At 46.4% G+C, this 17674-nt stretch overlaps 1 protein-coding gene across 1 annotated transcript in view; it reads left to right on the top strand.

Moving 5' to 3' along the window:
• Positions 1-17674, top strand: part of ULK2 (unc-51 like autophagy activating kinase 2) — a 157137-nt gene that overhangs the window by 112312 nt on the left and 27151 nt on the right. Inside the window, exons 16-19 of the mRNA XM_060685628.2 lie at positions 2124-2269; positions 4867-4947; positions 9268-9557; positions 15218-15411. Coding sequence (XP_060541611.2) covers positions 2124-2269; positions 4867-4947; positions 9268-9557; positions 15218-15411 — 711 coding nt within the window. The remainder of the gene's footprint in view (positions 1-2123; positions 2270-4866; positions 4948-9267; positions 9558-15217; positions 15412-17674) is intronic.

Raw genomic sequence — 17674 nt, 5'->3', positions numbered from 1 at the left:
GACAGACAGACACCCTGTTTCCCCAAACATAATACCCTTTCTTATATTTTTTTTGAACCCTGAAATAAGCCTTATTTTCAGGGAGGTCTTATTATTTTGGGGCGCATAGAGCAAGATGGGGCTCCTCTTGCCGTCTTACCTGATTTCCAGTTCTGCATTTAAATATTTTTGGGGAGGGCTTACTTTAGCGCATGCCCTCAAAAGCCCGATTGGGCTTATTATCAGGGGATGTCTTATTTTCGGGGAAACAGGATAGATAGATAGATAGATAGATAGATAGATAGATAGATAGATAGATAGATAGATAGATAGAGATATAGAAAGAGATAAGAGATAGATATAGAAGGTAGATATAAGGTATATGGATGGATGGATAGATGATAGATAGATAGATAGATAGATAGATAGATAGATAGATAGATAGATAGATAGATAGATAGAGATATAGAAAGAGATAAGAGATAGATATAGAAGGTAGATATAAGGTATATGGATGGATGGATAGATGATAGATAGATAGATAGATAGATAGATAGATAGATAGATAGATAGATAGATAGATAGATAGATAGAGATGGATAGTAGATAGATAGATAGATAGATAGATAGATAGATAGATAGATAGATAGATAGATAGATAGATAGATAGATAGATAGAGATGGATAGTAGATAGATAGATAGATAGATAGATAGATAGATAGATAGATAGATAGATAGATAGATAGATAGATAGAGATATAGAAAGAGATAAGAGATAGATATAGAAGGTAGATATAAGGTATATGGATGGATGGATAGATGATAGATAGATAGATAGATAGATAGATAGATAGATAGATAGATAGATAGATAGATATAGAAAGAGATAAGAGATAAGAGATAGATATAGAAGGTAGAGAGAGATTGGCCCAAAGTCACCCAGCTGGCTTTCATGGCTAAGGCGGGACTAAAACTCACCATCGCCTGATGATTGGTCCATAGTCATCCAATCGGCTTTCATGGCAAAGGCAGAATTAGAATTCACCTTCTCCTAGCAATTGGTGCACAGTAACCCAGCTGGCTTTATATGCCTAAGGCGGGATTAGAACTCATAGTCGCCTGGTGATTGGCCCAAAGTTACACAGCGGGCTTTCATCATAGCTAAGACAGGACTTGAACTCAAGCTCACCTGCTTCCTAGCCTGGTGCCTTAACCATTAGACCAAACTCTGTGTGTGTGTATATGTACAGTAGTGGCCCAAATTGTGGAAACCTTTTGGGAAAAGTGTATTTTCTAAAACTAGCTAATAACACCACTTTTCTTTTTTCTTTTTTCTTTTTTTTGCAGTAGTACCATAAAATTATACATCAATGGAAAGATAATTTAATCCAAAACGTAATGCAATCACTTTTAAGAAGGATTTGCTATTAGAATAGCAGTTACAGTACAAAGAAGAAAAGTGAAACACGTAGAAAAAAGGAGATATGCAAAAATGATCCCCATGTCAGTTCATACTTCGTTGGGTAACCTTTAGTATGAATGACGGCCTTACAACGTCTTCCCATGGAGTGAACCAAGTCTTTGAGTTCTGCAGCTGTTATCATGTGAAACCAAGATTGAATGATGGCTTCTATTAACTGGGTTTTATTGCTGGGTCGCTTCTGACTAACCAGTTTCTTTAGTCGGCTCCCTAGATTTTCCATTGGGTTCAGGTCTGGGCTATTCCCAGGCCATTCCAGCAGTGGAATAGGATCATCTTGACACTCCAAAAAAAAAAAGTGGTGTGATTAGCCATCAAACGTCAAAAATACACTTTCCCCAAGAGGTTTCCACAATTTTGAAGGAAATGGTCCTAAAATCAAACATTAAACATTTCAATATTACCCTCCTGTCGGGATGTTGCCAAATGGGCAGTCATTTCAATAAATAAAAATTTTCACTATGTTATCTGCTGGGTGTCTTCACTAGTCTTCTAGTTCAGGGGTGGGCAACTTGTGGACTTCAACTCCCAGAATTCCTGAGCCAGCCATGTTAGCTCAGGAATTCTGGGAATTGAAGTCCACAAGTCATAAAAGGGCCATAATTGCCCACCTCTGTTCTAGGTTTCTTTTTATCAGACTTTGTTTCTCTTCTCTTCTTTCAGATCTGGGGCGGTGCGGCGGTCAAACACCAGCCCTTTGGGCTTCCTGAAGACCGGCTCCAGCTCCCCAGTGCCGGCTGACACTGTCCAGACTGTGGGGCGCAGACTGTCCACGGGCTCTTCGAGGCCGTATTCCCCTTCGCCACTAGGTGAGACCCAACACAGCACAAAATCCATCATTTAAAACCCCAGGCGACCTCTTTGACCTCTACAGGTAGTCCTTACGGCCACAATGGATCCCAAAATGTCCGTTTTCTAAGTGAGTTTTGTCCCATTTGTATAATCTTTCTTGACACAGTTGTTAAGCGAATCGCTGCAGTGGTTAAGTGAGTCACACGGTTGTTAAGCGAATCTGGCTTCCCCATTGGCTCTGCTTGTCAGAAGGTCGCAAAAGGGGTGGGCTTCAAAAATTTTAACAAAGGGTTCTCTGCCTGGTTGCTGGGTGGCCGTGGCCTAGTCAGCCTCCTGCACCACAGCGGAAGGTGGGGCATTTTTGCCCTCCCCGGACTCCAAAGGCTTTCCTCGAGCCTCCGGGAGGGCAAAAACAGCCTCCCCAGGCTCCGGAGGCCCTCTAGAACTTCCAAAACTTCCGATTTTTCACCCTCCCCGAGCCTCCGTGCGCGCCCTGCACTTAACCTGCATCCAAAACGGGCCAGGGACCAGGGGTGAAATGCTCCTGGTTCAGACCGGACTGCCCAATCCGGTAGCGATGGCGGGTGGTTCGGAGAACCGGTAGCACACACACACCCCTCCCGTGCCCAGCAGAGACTTCTTCTTCTTCTTCTTCTTCTTTTTTTAACTTTTAAAAGCATTTTTTCTTCAGCTGAAAAAATGCTTTTAAAAGTAAAAAAAAAAAAAAAAGCCTCTAATGATCGTGCAGCTCAGCTGGGATTGTCAGAGGCTTTTAAAAGCATTTTTTTCTGCAACCTCTTCAGCCGAAGAGGTTATAGGGGAAAAAAATGCCTTTAAAAGCCTCTGGCGATCCCAGCTGAGTTGCCTGATCGTCAGAGGCTTTTAAAAGCATTTTTTTTCCTATAAGCTCTTAAGGTTGTAGAAAAAATGCTTTTAAAAGTAAAAATAATTAAAAAAAAGTTGACCACGCCTACCCAGTCCCATTAAACCCTCCCCACCAAGCCACGCCCACAAAATAAGCCACACCCACAGAACTGGTAGTAAAAAAAAATTAGAACCCACCCCTGCTACAGACCCCTCCCCATCCTGGACACAAACTGTTTCAATTCCTACCCTCAAAACGACGCTATAGAGCACTGCACACCAGAACAACTAGACACAAGGACAGTTTTTCCCCAAACGCCATCACTCTGCTAAAGAAATAATTCCCTCAACACTGTCAAACTATTCACTAAGGCTGCATTACTATTAATCTTCTCATCGTTCCCACCACCCGTCTCCTCCCACTTATGACTGCATGACTGTAACTTTGTTGCTGGTATCCTTACGATTTATACTGATATTGATTGTTTCCTAGTATGATTTGATTGCTTATTTGTACCCTATGAGCAGTGGTGAAATCCAAATATTTTGACTACTGGTTCTGTGGGCGTGGCTTGGAGGGCGTGGTGGGCGTTCAGGAGAAGGATACTGCTCATGCTCTCATTATCTCTCGGCTGGATTACTGCAATGCCTCTACATGGGGCTGCCCTTGGGGTGCACCTGGAGGCTCCAACTGATCCAGAATGCGGCCACGCGAGTAGTTACGGGTGCGTCCCACTACTCCCATATAACACCACTATTGCGCGAGCTGCACTGGTTGCCGGTGGTCCTCCGGATCCGCTTCAAGGTGCTGGTACTCACCTATAAAGCCCTTCATGGCATGGGCCTAGGGTATTTGCAGGATCCCCTCCTACCGGCCTCCCACCACCCAGTGCGCTCACATAGGGCTGCCCTCCTCCGGGTCCCCTCGGCCAGACAGTGTCGGCTGGCGGCCCTCAGGATGAGGACGTTCTCTGTGGTCGCACTGACCCTCTGGAATGGGTTGCCCACCGGGCTCTGGATGGCCCCCGACCTCTGCCCCTTCCACGCCGACCTAAAGACATGGCTCTTTCAGCAACTTCCCTGATGTGCCGTGAATTTTAACTTTGGGGATTTGGGGATTTTAAATTGGTTTTTAATATTATTTAATCTTTATCTATTGTTGGGTTGTTTTATTGTTGTGAGCCGCCCCGAGTCCTACGGGAGAAGGGTGGCATATAAATCTGACTGACAAACAAACAAACAAACAAACAAATAAATAAAATCCCCATTCCCTCCCCACTCCTGGGGGAAGGATATTGCAAAATCCCCATTCCCACCCCACTCTGGGACCAGCCAGAGGTGGTATTTGCCAGTTCTCCGAACTGCTCAGAATTTCCGCTACCGGTTCTCCAGGACCTGCTGGATTTCACCCCTGCCTTTGAGTATCATTAAGTGTTGTACCTTATGATTCTTGACGAATGTATCTTGTCTTTTTATGTACACTGAGAGCTTATGCACCAAGGACAAATTCCTTCTGTGTCCAATCACACTCAGCCAATAAAAGAATTCTATCTTAACAATCTAATCTATCTATATCTGTCTGTCTGTCTGTCTGTGTCATAAAATGGGACAAAACTCACTTAACAAATGTCACACTTAACATCAGAAATGTTGGGCTCAATTGTGGTTGTAAGTCAAGGACTACCTGTGGTTGCATTCGTGTGTGGGGGGGGAACCCCTCAGCAATTTCACTATTTCTTTTCCCCACCAGTTGGTACCATACCTGAGCAACTTGGGCATTGCTGTTGCGGGCAGCTGCAAGGGCACGAAATAAGGGGCCGAAGCTCTTCAGGTGAGCACTTTCTCTTCATTGTCCCGTTCCCCCCCCCCCATCTGAGTTTTAAGGGACAGCTTTTTGGCTGTGAAGGTACGAAACATCAAAGAGTCCCTCTGCCCAGAGTTTTGAAGCCTTCTTACCCAAGCACGTTTAGGAGGCTGGTGGAGATAATTCGACTGCTTAAGAGACAGAGGGCGAGGAATTGTTAGATGAGAGGCCAGTTCGGTTCTGGATCTTCAAACGTCTGGGTGCTCCGTTTTGTAAAAGGGGGGAGGGATGGAGAACGTCTCCAAGGCTTTCAGCATCCAAGCCATGGTACGTCCACCAGTATTATGTGAGAAAGAGAGGGAGAGAGATGATAGGTGATACAGAGGAAAGAGAGAGAAAGATGAGAAATGATGGGTGGGTGGATGGATGGATAGAAGGGTGGGTGGATGGGAAAAGATGATGGATAGATAGATGAGAGAAAAGGAAGGATGGATGGACAGATGAGAAGAAGATGGATGGATGGATGGATGACAAGATGATGGGTGGGCAGATGGATAAATAGACAGGTGGATGGATGGAGAGGGATGGGTGGGTGAGAAAAGATGGATAGATAGATGAGAGAAAAGGATGGATGGATGGATGGATGGATGGATGACAGAAGATGGGTGGATGGATGGATGGATGGATGACAGAAGATGATGGATGGGCAAATGGATGGACGGAGGAGAGGGGTAGGTGGGAAAAGATGATGGATAGATGAGAGAAAAGGAAGAACGGATGGATGGATGACAGAAGATGGGTGGATGGATGGATGGAGAGGTGGGTGGGAAAAGATGGATGGATAGATGAGAGAAAAGGAAGGATGGATGGATAGATGGACATGAGAAGATGATGGATGGATGAGAGAAGATGGATGGATGCATGGATGACAAGATGGATTGACAGATGGATAGATAGGTGGGTAGATGGATGGATGATGGATGGACAGAGAGAGACAATGGATACACGGACAGAGACAGACAGAGTTGATAGATGAGGGAGACCTATCTACCTATAGCTAGGTGGAGACTGAATGACTAACAGATTGTTGCTAGGTAACTAAAACCCTACTAAAACAAGGCTTCTCTAGGCATCCAATCTCCGTCTCTGTACGACTGAAGTGCCTAGAGGCATTTGAGAGAGAGAGAGAGAGAGAGATCAGTAAATGTTGGAATGGGGGTGATGGAGATTTCTTTCCTTGCCTGAACTTGTCTTTCTGGGCCGCACATGTGCTCGGATGCTTTCTGTGAGCATGGCCCGCTTAGAAGGACTTTGCGAGGACAAGCCGCTGCCGTCACCCCAGTTGACTTGTGCCGTAACATCCTGTTGATGGGAAAGACTGCGAGGGCTTTGTTGTCCTCCCTTTGTAGCTCATGAAAGGATTTCTTTGAGCCACTTGGGTGACCTGGGATGACCAGAGCATTCTTCCTCCCTTGGTCCTCCTCCCCCCTCGCATCAGTGGCGGTTAATTTTTCTCATCACATTCATTATGCCTTTCTTGAGCGGGTGGCTTAAAAAAGAATGGGATTGGTACGACCAGCGGATGGGAATGACTCTCTTGTCCATGATCCCCATCCAGTATGGTAATTAAAAGATAATTAAGGAACTGGAGGCTAAAACGTATGAAGAACGGTTGCAGGAACTGGGTATGTCTACTTTAATGAAAAGAAGGACCAGGGGAGACATGATAGCAGTCTTCCGATATCTCAGGGGCTGCCCCAAAGAAGAGGGAGTCAAGCTATTCTCCAAAGCACCTGAGGGCAGGACAAGAAGCAACGGATGGAAACTAATCAAGGAGAGAAGCAACCTGGAACTAAGGAGAAATTTCCTGACAGTCAGAACCATTAATCAGTGGAACCACTTGCCTCCAGAAGTAGTGAATGCTCCAACACTGGAAGTTTTTAAGAAGAGGTTGGATAACCATTTGTCTGAAGTGGTGTAGGGTTTCCTGCCTAAGCAGGGGGTTGGACTAGAAGAGCTCCAAGGTCCCTTCTAACTCTGTTATTCTATTCTATTCTATTCTATTCTATTCTATTCTATTTATTCTATTCTACTCTATTCTATTCTATTCTTATTCATAATTCTATTCTATTCTAGATATTTCTTTTCTGTTCTATTCTTATTTCTATTCTATTCTTATTGATATTTCTATACCATTCTATTCTTATTGATATTTTTATTCTATTCTATCAAACTTGTTGAAATTATTCTTGCATGCAGAGAAGAGCAACAAAGAGGATTAGGGGACTGGAGGCGAAAACATAGGAAGAACAGTTGCAGGAACTGGTATGTCTAGTTTAATGAAAATAAGGACCAGGGGAGACATGATAGCAGTCTTCCAATATCTCGGGCTGCCCCAAAGAAGAGGGAGTCAAGTTATTCTTCAAAGCACCTGAAGGCAGGACAAGAAGCAATGGGTGGAAACTAATCAAGGAGAGAAGCAACTTAGAACTAAGGAGGAATTCCCAGACAATGAGGACAATTAATCAGTGGAACAGCTTGCCTCCAAAAGTTGTGAATGCTCCATCACTGGAGGTTTTTAAGAAGAGATTGGACAGCCATTTGTCTGGAATGATATAGGGCAGTGATGGTTAATCTTTCCGGCGCCGAGTACCAAAACTGGAGTATGTGTGTGCCAGAACCCGGAAGAGAGCAGCTGACCGGTGCACATGCGCGCCAGACCAGCTATCCACCGTGCATGTACACCACGGAACCCAGAAGAACAGCTGGCGATGGCAAGGGTGTCCACAGAGAAGGCTCTGGATGCCACCTCTGGCACCTGTGCCATAGGTTCGCCATCATGGATATAGGGCAGTGATGGCTAACCTTTTTACCGTCGTGTGCCAAAAGTGGGGGGAAGTGGGGGGGGTCATGCAAGTGCGTGCCTACATCCATAATGCAATGCCCCCCGCATGACACACACACACACACACACACACACACACACACCGGCAATGGCCCGTTTTGGGCCTTCAAGGTGGGTGGACTTCAGCTCCCAGAATTCCGCAGCCAGCATGCTTTCAGATGGGTGTATTCCGACTCCCAGAATTCTCACTGACCAGGATCTGATCCGACCAGATCAGAGGTTCCCAACTCTCGGAACTTGAAGATACATGGACCAACTCCCAGAGCATCCCTCAGCCACCATGCTTCAAAATGGGTGTACATCAGTTGTCAGGCTGACTGGGGGATTCTGGGAGTTGAAGTCCACCCCTCTTAAAGAATGCTGACTGGGGGATTCTGGGAGTTGAAGTCCACCCCTCTTAAAGAATGCTGGCTGGGGAATTCTGGGAGCTGAAGTCCGCACTTCAGTGCGATAGCTGGGGAATTCTGGAAGTGAAAGACGACCCATGTTAAAGCATTCTGGGAGCTGAAGTTCACTCTTTTTAAAGCATGGTGGCTGGGGAATTCTGGGAGTTTATTTATTGGTTCGATTTATATGCCGCCCTTTTCCAGAGACTCAGGGCAGCTTACAATGCGTTAAGCAATAGCCTTCATACTTTTGCATATACCTGCTTAGTAGGGCTTCCCCCCCCCCCAAAGCAGTGTTCTTTTTTATACAAAGTCAGCTTATTGCCCCCACAAACGGGGTCCTCATTTTACCTACCTCGGAAGGATGGAAGGCTGAGTCAACCTTGAGCTTGGTCAGATTTGAACTTGCAATAATTGCAGGCAGCTGGTGCTATCTTAACAGTGCTTTAGTCTGCTGCGCAGACTAAAGGGGAGGGGAGTTGAAGTCCACCCCTCTTAAAGCATGCTGACTGGGGGATTCTGGGAGTGGAAGTCCACCCCTCTTAAAGCATGCTGACTGGGGGATTCTGGGAGTGGAAGTCCATCCCTCTTAAAGCATGCTGACTGGGGGATTCTGGGAGTGGAAGTCCACCCCTCTTAAAGCATGCTGACTGGGGGATTCTGGGAGTGGAAGTCCACCCCTCTTAAAGCATGCTGGCTGGGGGATTCTGGGAGTGGAAGTCCACCCCTCTTAAAGCATGCTGACTGGGGGATTCTGGGAGTGGAAGTCCACCCCTCTTAAAGCATGCTGACTGGGGGATTCTGGGAGTGGAAGTCCACCCCTCTTAAAGAATGCTGGCTGGGGGATTCTGGGAGTGGAAGTCCACCCCTCTTAAAGCAGATTAGCTGAGTATTCTGGGTCTTAGTCCACCCATCTTGAAGCAGATTGGCTCAGGAATTTTGGGAGTGAAAGACCCCCCCCATCTAACAGTTGCCAAGGTTGAAAAAATGCTTGATGCAAGTGCGTTATTGACCAGATGCCCTGAATCCCATAATATTTCTGTTCCTCCCTGCCAGGTTCCTCGGCAACGCAGTCCCAGTCTCCACAGTCCCTCCTGTTGACAGGAGCTCGACTGCAAAACACGCCCACCCTGACGGACATTTACCAGAACAAGCAGAAACTTCGGAAGCAGCATTCAGATCCCATCTGCCCATCCTACACAGCCTGCAGCTATGGCCATTCGCCCCAGCCCACCCGGCCGGTCAGTCTGGGGACATCGCCTACCAAACACATGGGGTCATCTCCGCGGAGCTCGGACTGGCCCTTCAAAACTCCCCTGCCAACCATCATTGGCTCTCCCACAAAGGTGAGTGTCAGAAGCTGCTATGCAGAGAAGCAGTTCGGTTTCGTGGTGAAGGCGCCACTAGGGGAACTGTGAGTTCTAGTCCTGCCTTAGAGTAGAAGTCAGCAAAGTTGACTTTGAGCCAATCACCAGGAGACTCTGAATTCTAGTCCCGCCTTAACTTTGAAAGCTGGCTGGGTGACTTTGGGCCAATCACCAGGTGACAGTGAGTTCTAGTCCTGCTTTAAGCACAAAAGCTAGCTAGGTGACTTTGGGCCAATCACTGTGAGTTCTAATCACAGTGACTGTGAGTTCTACTCCCGCCTTTGACATGAAAGCTGATTGGGGTGACTTTAGGCCAATCACCAGGAGACGGTGAATTCTAATCCTGCCTTAGAGTGGAAAATCAGCAAGGTAACTTTGAGCCAATCAGCAGGAGAAGGTGAGTTCTAGTCCCACCTTAGGCATGCAAGCCGGCTGGGTGACTTTGGGCCAAGCAGCATGAGACAAGTCCCTTTAGGGGGAGGGGTGTCTGTCATAACTTTGAATGGTCACTAAGCAACCGGTTGTAAGTGGAGGACTGCCTGTATTCTCCTCAAGGCCTTGAGATTGGGAGACGCTTGATGTTGAGATAGATGTTTTCTGTAAATTGGAATTCACTGTCTCCAAAATTGCCCAGCTGGCTTTCATGGCTAAGATGGGACTATAACTCACTGTCTCCTGGTGATTGGCCCAAAGTCACCCAGCCGGCTTTCATGCCTAAAGCAGGACTAGAACTCACCATCTCCTAGTGATTGGCCCAAAGTCACCCAGCCGTCTTACATGCCTAAGGCAGAACTAGAACTCACCTTCTCCTAGTGATTGGCCCAAAGTCACCCAGCCGTCTTACATGCCTAAGGCAGAACTAGAACTCACCTTCTCCTAGTGATTGGCCCAAAGTCACCCAGCCAGCTTTCACGCCTAAGGCAGGACTAGAACTCACTTTCTCCTGGTGATTGGCCCAAAGTCACCCAGCCGCCTTTCATGCCTAAGACTAGAACTCACTTTCTCCTGGTGATTGGCCCAAAGTCACCCAGCCGCCTTTCATGCCTAAGACTAGAACTCACTTTCTCCTGGTGATTGGCCCAAAATTGCCCAGCTGCCTTACATGCCTAAGGCAGGACTAGAACTCACCGTCTCCTGGTGATTGGCCCAAAGTCACCCAGCCAGCTTTCATGCCTAAGGCGGGACTAGAACTCACAGTCTCCTGGTGATTGGCCGAAAGTCACCCAGCCAGCTTTCATGCCTAAGGCGGGACTAGAACTCACAGTCTCCTGGTGATTGGCCCAAAGTCACCCAGCCAGCTTTCATGCCTAAGGCGGGACTAGAACTCACAGTCTCCTGGTGATTGGCCCAAAGTCACCCAGCCAGCTTTCATGCCTAAGGCGGGACTAGAACTCACAGTCTCCTGGTGATTGACCCAAAGTCACTCAGCCGCCTTTCATGCCTAAGGCGGGACTAGAACTCACTGTCTCCTGGTGATTGACCCAAAGTCCCAGCCGCCTTTCATGCCTAAGGCAGAACTGGAACTCACCGTCTCCTGGTGATTGGCCCAAAGTCGCCCAATTGACTTTTGTGACCAAGGCAGTACAAAAACTCGCCGTCCCCTGGTTTCTACTTGTGAGACTAGTCCAGGGGTCTCCAACCTTGGCAACTTTAAGACCACAAGTCTTCAACTCCCAGCAAAGCTGGCTGAGGAATTCTGGGAGTTGAAGTCCACAAGTCTTAAAAGTTGCCAGGTTGGAGACCCCTGGACTAGACTTCAGCTGCCATGCCTAAAGACCAAGCAGGCAGATAAGCAGGAAGCCAAGCACCAAGATCCCTTGAGGAGGGGAGTGGGGGAGGGGGCAGTATAGATAAGAAGGAACCAAGTCGTTAAGGCAACAAAGGAAGGAAAGTCACCTGACCCAGACAAAAGGATTTAAGCCTGAGCACATGGGAAGCCCCTCCCCAAACCCCATCAACGCCTCCCAGACTATTGGAATCCACAACGGCCAGTCTTGAGAAGCAACGAAGGAAGGATTTGGGGGGAACCAAAGAGATCCTGAAGCTCACCCACTCTTTGAGCGGTCCTTTGGATCCAGACTTGGCAGCTTCTGTCCCATTGGCAGCCTCATTGAGAAGGATGTGGGTAAGTGTGGATGAGTGTGTGTGTGTAGGTGAGACAGAGAGCTGATGAAATGGAATAACAGAGTTGGAAAGGGCCCTTGGAGGTCTTCTAGCCCAACCCCCTGGTTACAGGAGACCCTGTACCATTTCAGACTTGTGGCTGTCCAGTCTCTTCTTAAAAACCTCCAGTGATGGAGACAAATTGTTCCACTGATTAATTGTTCTCACTGTCAGGAAATTTCTCCTTAGTTCTAAGTTGCTTCTCTCCTTGATGAGTTTCCATCCATTGCTTCTTGTCCTGCCTTCAGGTGCTTTGGAGAATAGCTTGACCCCCAAATCTTCTTTGGGGCAGCCCCTGAGATATTGGAAGACTGCTATCATGTCTCCCCTGGTCCTTCTCTTTATTAAACTAGACATACCCAGTTCCAGCAACCTTTATCTGTTTTAGCCTCCAGTCCCTTAAAACCTCCTGTTTGCTCTTCTCTGCACTCTTTCTAGAGTCTTAACATCTTTTTTTACATCGTGGCGACCAAAACTGGATGCTGTATTCCACGTGTGGCCTTACCGAGGCCTTATAAAGTGGTCTTAACACTTATTTATTTATTTATTTATTATATTTCTATACCGCCTTCTCCCAGAGGACTCAAGGCGGTGTACAGTCAAGAAAAATATAGATACACAAACATCATAAAATTGCTAATTAAAATTATTATTATAACATAGTTTGGCCCAATTAAATAGAACCTAAAATTAGATAACATTTTAAAAACATTCACATGTTCATATGTTTAGCCCCGCCTGTTGGAACATCAGGGTTTTGAGGGCATGGCGGAAAGCACGGAGATCAGGGTTATTTCGTGTCTCGGGGCAGTTCATTCCAAAGGGTCACTTGATCTTGATTCTATCCCTCTGTTTATGCAGCCTAGAACTGTGTTGGCTTTTTTGGCAGCTGCTGCACACAGCTGGCTCATATTTAAGGGATTGTCCCCTAGGACTCCAAGATCCATTTGTCTTGGAACTGCCATTGGTCAGAAATGCTGTAGGGTCTCCTGCTTGAGCCCCGGGGGGGGGGGGTGTTGGACTAGATGACCTATAAAGTGCCTTCCAACTCTGTTAATCTGTAATCCCTCTCACACCCACCATTACGATGTACACTGTAATCAGCAAAGTTTTTGCTGTTGTTTTAAATTCGCTGGATCTCTTGTTTGTTATAAAAGAACTGGGTGTTCCACATTGTAGGAAGTTAGCCCCCACCCCTTTCCTAGAAGAATGAAATATTTTGGGAAATATTAAAAAGGCAGAAATATTGTGTTTCCCTGGTTGAGAAATGGAGAAACATGTTTTAAAGACAAAGCAACTCCCACCTTCCTGCCGCCTCCTCCCCCCCCCCCCCTTTGTTAATGGGCCAGAGGCAGAAACTCAATCTTTGACAATAGGACCCATCTGCAACACAATAGCAACAGAAACTCACCCCATGGCACCTGGGAAGATTACATCAGCCAGCAAGGCTAGCTAAGACCCCCACCCCCTGGGAGTCTGACAACCAATCAGGATACTCTTTCGGGGCCCCAGGAAGTTCAAAGCCAGAGAGAGCATAAAACCCAGGGACTTGGCCCTTTTCTGTTCAGGAACTCAAACCATGTGATCCTGTCCACCATTAAACCATCTTTCCAAGCAGTCTCCATGTTTCCAGTGTCTTTTTCCCCACTTGGAGTTGAACCCAGAAGGATATTTCTTCCTACACATGGTGTTCTTTGGGAAGTGATTGAGTGTTGGCTGTTGACCATAGCGGTGAGTGTGTGAATGAGTGACCCTAAGCCAAATTTGGGACCACATGAGATGTGGGCCAGCACCTTCAACGACAAGCAACCGATGTCGGGTGATAGCTAAATAATAATCAGCTCTTGTTTTCAAGAGCTTTAAAAGGCCTGAATCCAGTCCATGTAGCTACAGAGATTCCTCAATTTAACAACAGTTCATTTAGTGACCGGTCAAAGTTACAACCAGGGGTGAAATGCTCCCGGTTCGGACCGGATCGCCCGATCCTGTAGCGATGGAGACGGGTGGTTCGGAGAACCGATAGCAAAAATCCCTCCCCATCCCCATTGCCCAGCTGAGCCGCGTAATCATCAGAGGCTTTTTATTTTATTTTTAAAAGCATTTTTTCTACAATCTCTTCGGCTGAAAAAATGCTTTTAAAAGTAAAAAAAAAAGCCTCTGCCGATCAGGGAAGTCAGCTGGGATCGTCAGAGGCTTTAAAAGCATTTAAAAAATGGTTTTAAAAGTTAAAAAAAAAAGTTGGCCACACCCACTCAGTCATATTAACCCCCACACACACCAAGCCATGCCCACAGAACCGGTAGTAACAAATTTTACATTTCACCACTGGTTTCAACGATGCTGAGAAAAATGACTTAACGACTGTTTTTCACATGACCCTTTCAGCATCTTCAGGGTCACGTGATCCAAATCTGGACACTTGGCAACTGGCTCGTATTTATGACGGTCCCAGGGTTATGTCATCTGTTAGAGTTTGCAGCAATCCAGCCAGCACACAAGTAAAGAATTCAGCAGGATTCATGTATAAAAGAAACTTCTTTATATATAAATCATGATGCATGTGTACAATACCCATGCAGCAGAAGCCAGAACCAGAACTCAGAATCCAGAAGCAAAGAATCAAATATAATACAGAGGCTATATTGCAAGGACAAAGCAACTCATATATACAAATCAGTCAAGCTAAGCCACGCCCAGGCTCCGAGCCCTCCAGGTCACCAAACAGTCCCCGTTGGCTTGACCTGTTACCATGTCTATTCCAATTCATGAACTCTTATACACTGACATGATCCCCTTTTGTGACCCTCTGGCAAGCAAAGTCCATGGGAAATCCAGATTCCCTTAACCACCCTGTGACGAGCTTAACAAATGAAACCCTTCACTTAACAACCATGGCAAGAAAAGTTGTAAAATGGAGCCAAAACTCACTTTTAAAAAATGTCTCGCTGTCAGCACTTCAACCTGCATTTACTCTAGTGCTGACATAAGAAGGAGAAGAGGGGGCAGCTGGCAAGAGGATGCTTGACTTTTCACCTACTTATTTTCCCTGAAGATAATATCCCCTAGGAGATGAGATGGGAGGGGGGACATTCCTGGGAGCTGAAATAGTAGATATGGGGAGAGTGATTTGGAAGACGGCCAATGAGACGCAGAGAATTGGGGAACGGAAAGGGAAGGTTTGGGGGTCAGGAAGTCAGAGTTGGCTACGCCACGATCGGGAACAGATTGTCATGCTTAATAAAATGAAAGATTTCGTCAAAGACTATTTGTTTGGAAATGCAATTTATTTTATTTGAGATGACATCGAAACCTGACACTCGCTCAGCCACGGGAATTTCGGGCTTGGTTGTGGTCGTACATCGAGGACTATGTATAATTTAAAATTCAGGAAGGTTTTCTCTCTCTCTCTCTCTCTCTCTCTCTCTCTCTCTCTCTCTCTCTCTCTCTCTCCCCTCTCTCTCTCTCTTTTCCGATAGGCGATGGCTCCTTTCAAAATCCCCAAGACCCAGGCATCTTCAAATTTGGTGGGCCTCATCAGTCGGCAGGCGCCCTCAGACCTCTTGCTGCAGCCGAAGGACATGGGGGAGGCCAGAGAGCTCACACCCTTCCACGCCGCGCAGAGTAGTGACAAGCAGGCGAGAGATCAACACGGAAAGACGGCCTTTGGCAGGTACTGATCCCCGTCCTACATTCTACAGCAGGGGTGTCCAACTCCGAGGTGTGTCTATGTCCTCAGGGTCGCCTGAGTAGAGCCTTCTTGGAACTGCCAAAAGGACTGTGCTGTAGAAGGCTCCACATCCACTTGCACCACTCAGGCGGCCCTGAGGACACAGACAATTTCCAAGTGGCCTCAACGACCCTCTAAAAAGGATGCAAATGGCCAGCTGTCTGCAAGGAGTATAAATCCTTCCATTCCCATCCAGACAGAGCTGAAGAAGCTTCTTGGATGAGAAGCGAAACATCTTCAAAAAAAAAAAAAACCAGAAAGTCCAGTTGCCTCTTGAAAAAAGCATCTTTGGGTCTGTCTAGGGTTTTTTGTTTTTTTATAATTTGATTTATATGCCGCCTTTCTCCGGAGACTCAGGGCGGTTTACAATGCGTTAAGCAATAGCCTTATTTATTTTATTTTATTTATTTATTAGATTTTTATACCGCCCCCTCTCCCGAAGGACTCGGGGCGGTGAACAGCCAAAATTAAAAAACATACAATATAAACAATTAAAATACGTTTAAAACAGAATTAAATCTAAAATGGCTCCCCAATTTAAAACGCCTTACCCATACCCCTATAAATAAGACGAATTTAAATTTTAAAATTTAAAATTTCCACATTTAAAAAGGGGGAAGATTTAGGCCAGGCCAGGCCTTCATACTTTTGTATATTTTATACAAAGTCATCTTATTGCCCCCACAAACTGGGTCCTCAATTTACCTACCTTAGAAAGGATGGAAGGCTGAGTCAACCTTGAGCCTGGGGAGATTCGAATTTGCAGTAATTGCAGGCAGCTGAATGTTAATAACAGGCTATTAGTCTGCTGCGCCACCAGGCTCTAACTAACTCTCTAGGTTAGTTAGTTAGGTTAGAAAAGTCAACAACAGCTTGATGGCACATGATCACTCAGTTACGTTTTAAGATTGCTGATAAACTCTCTTCCAACAAATACATAATGAGGCTGCTCCCTCTTGTGTTGAGATCCTAACAAGAGTTCTTGGGTGTGTTTTGTTTTTTGATAAGTGGAAGTTATTATTTTTATAATGGCTGTAATCGTTACGCCCTATTTACGGTGGTCAGGCCTGGAAGCATTTAGCATCGATCGGAAGATATATATATATATATATATATGCTGCCTTCCAGGCTCGTTCCAGCTGCCGTCCTTGCACGATCGTAAACCTTAAAAGCACTTAAAAGCAAAATAAAAGCCGTTTTCTGGAAGCGGAGAGTCCCGCACGAGGGACGGTAGACGTGCCTCGTTTCAAAGAACTCGCTCCCAAAAAATAAATAAATTCCCCATCTGGCAGCCTTCATTGCAGTGTGTAGCTCGGGCCAGAGAGAGGCTGGGTGTTTTTCCTGGCAAGATTTTTCCCACGGTGCTTTTTTAAAATGTGTTTTGCATTTCTTTTATCACCGCGGACGGATTAGAAACAACCCCAAGCTTTGATTTTTGAGTTTTGTTGGAAGAGATATCCATCTGGTTTCAGCTCCAAGCTTAGGAGAAAGACACTGCAAACATGGAGGCTGATGAGAAAGAAAGGTTCCGTTTATTGATGAAGCAAAACCACCGAACCGCATGTGATTTTGGGACAGCTGACAAAATGGAGTTTGGGGTGGGAGAAGGTTTATACCTTCTTTGGGCTTTGTAATTGAGCTTCCTGTTCCTGTGCGAGTACATGTCGTTTAATATTTTATTGGCTGTTGTCATATTGGCTGTTGTCATATTGGCTGTTGTCATATTCTTTTGGCCAGTGCCGCCATGAGGTGAGGGAGGTGTTGGGGCACATGGGGCAGCTCCACCACCACCACCCGCCTCACGGTGGCACTGGGATGCCATGCGGCTTCCTGCCCTGCCACGAGCAAGCAGAAGTGGGACTCCCGTACATGGGGGGGGGGAAATAAGACTCCCTGCCCCCCAAAAAATAAGGCCTAGTGCTTATTTTGGGGCCCAAAAGAAAGTAAGACCCAGTCTTATTTTCAGGGAAACACGGGTAGGGATTCTAGGCTGATCCCTCTTTTAACTCCACCCCAGACCATGCCAACGATGCCTTGGAAGTGATGTCCCAGTGCCTGGAGGCTGTGCGGGTCTGGATGGGGAGAAACAGGCTGCGACTCAACCCTTCCAAGACCGAGTGGCTGTGGCTGCCGGCGTCCCGGTATAGCCAGCTGGCGCCATTGCTTGTTATTGGGGGTGAATCATTGGCTCCCACGGAGAGGGCCC

This window comes from Pantherophis guttatus, chromosome 1, assembly GCF_059756535.1.
Source record: "Pantherophis guttatus breed Tessera chromosome 1, ASM5975653v1, whole genome shotgun sequence".
NCBI lineage: Eukaryota > Metazoa > Chordata > Lepidosauria > Squamata > Colubridae > Pantherophis > Pantherophis guttatus.
The sequence above is the reverse complement of the archived record's forward strand: the minus strand, read 5'-3'. Positions and strand labels throughout refer to the sequence as shown.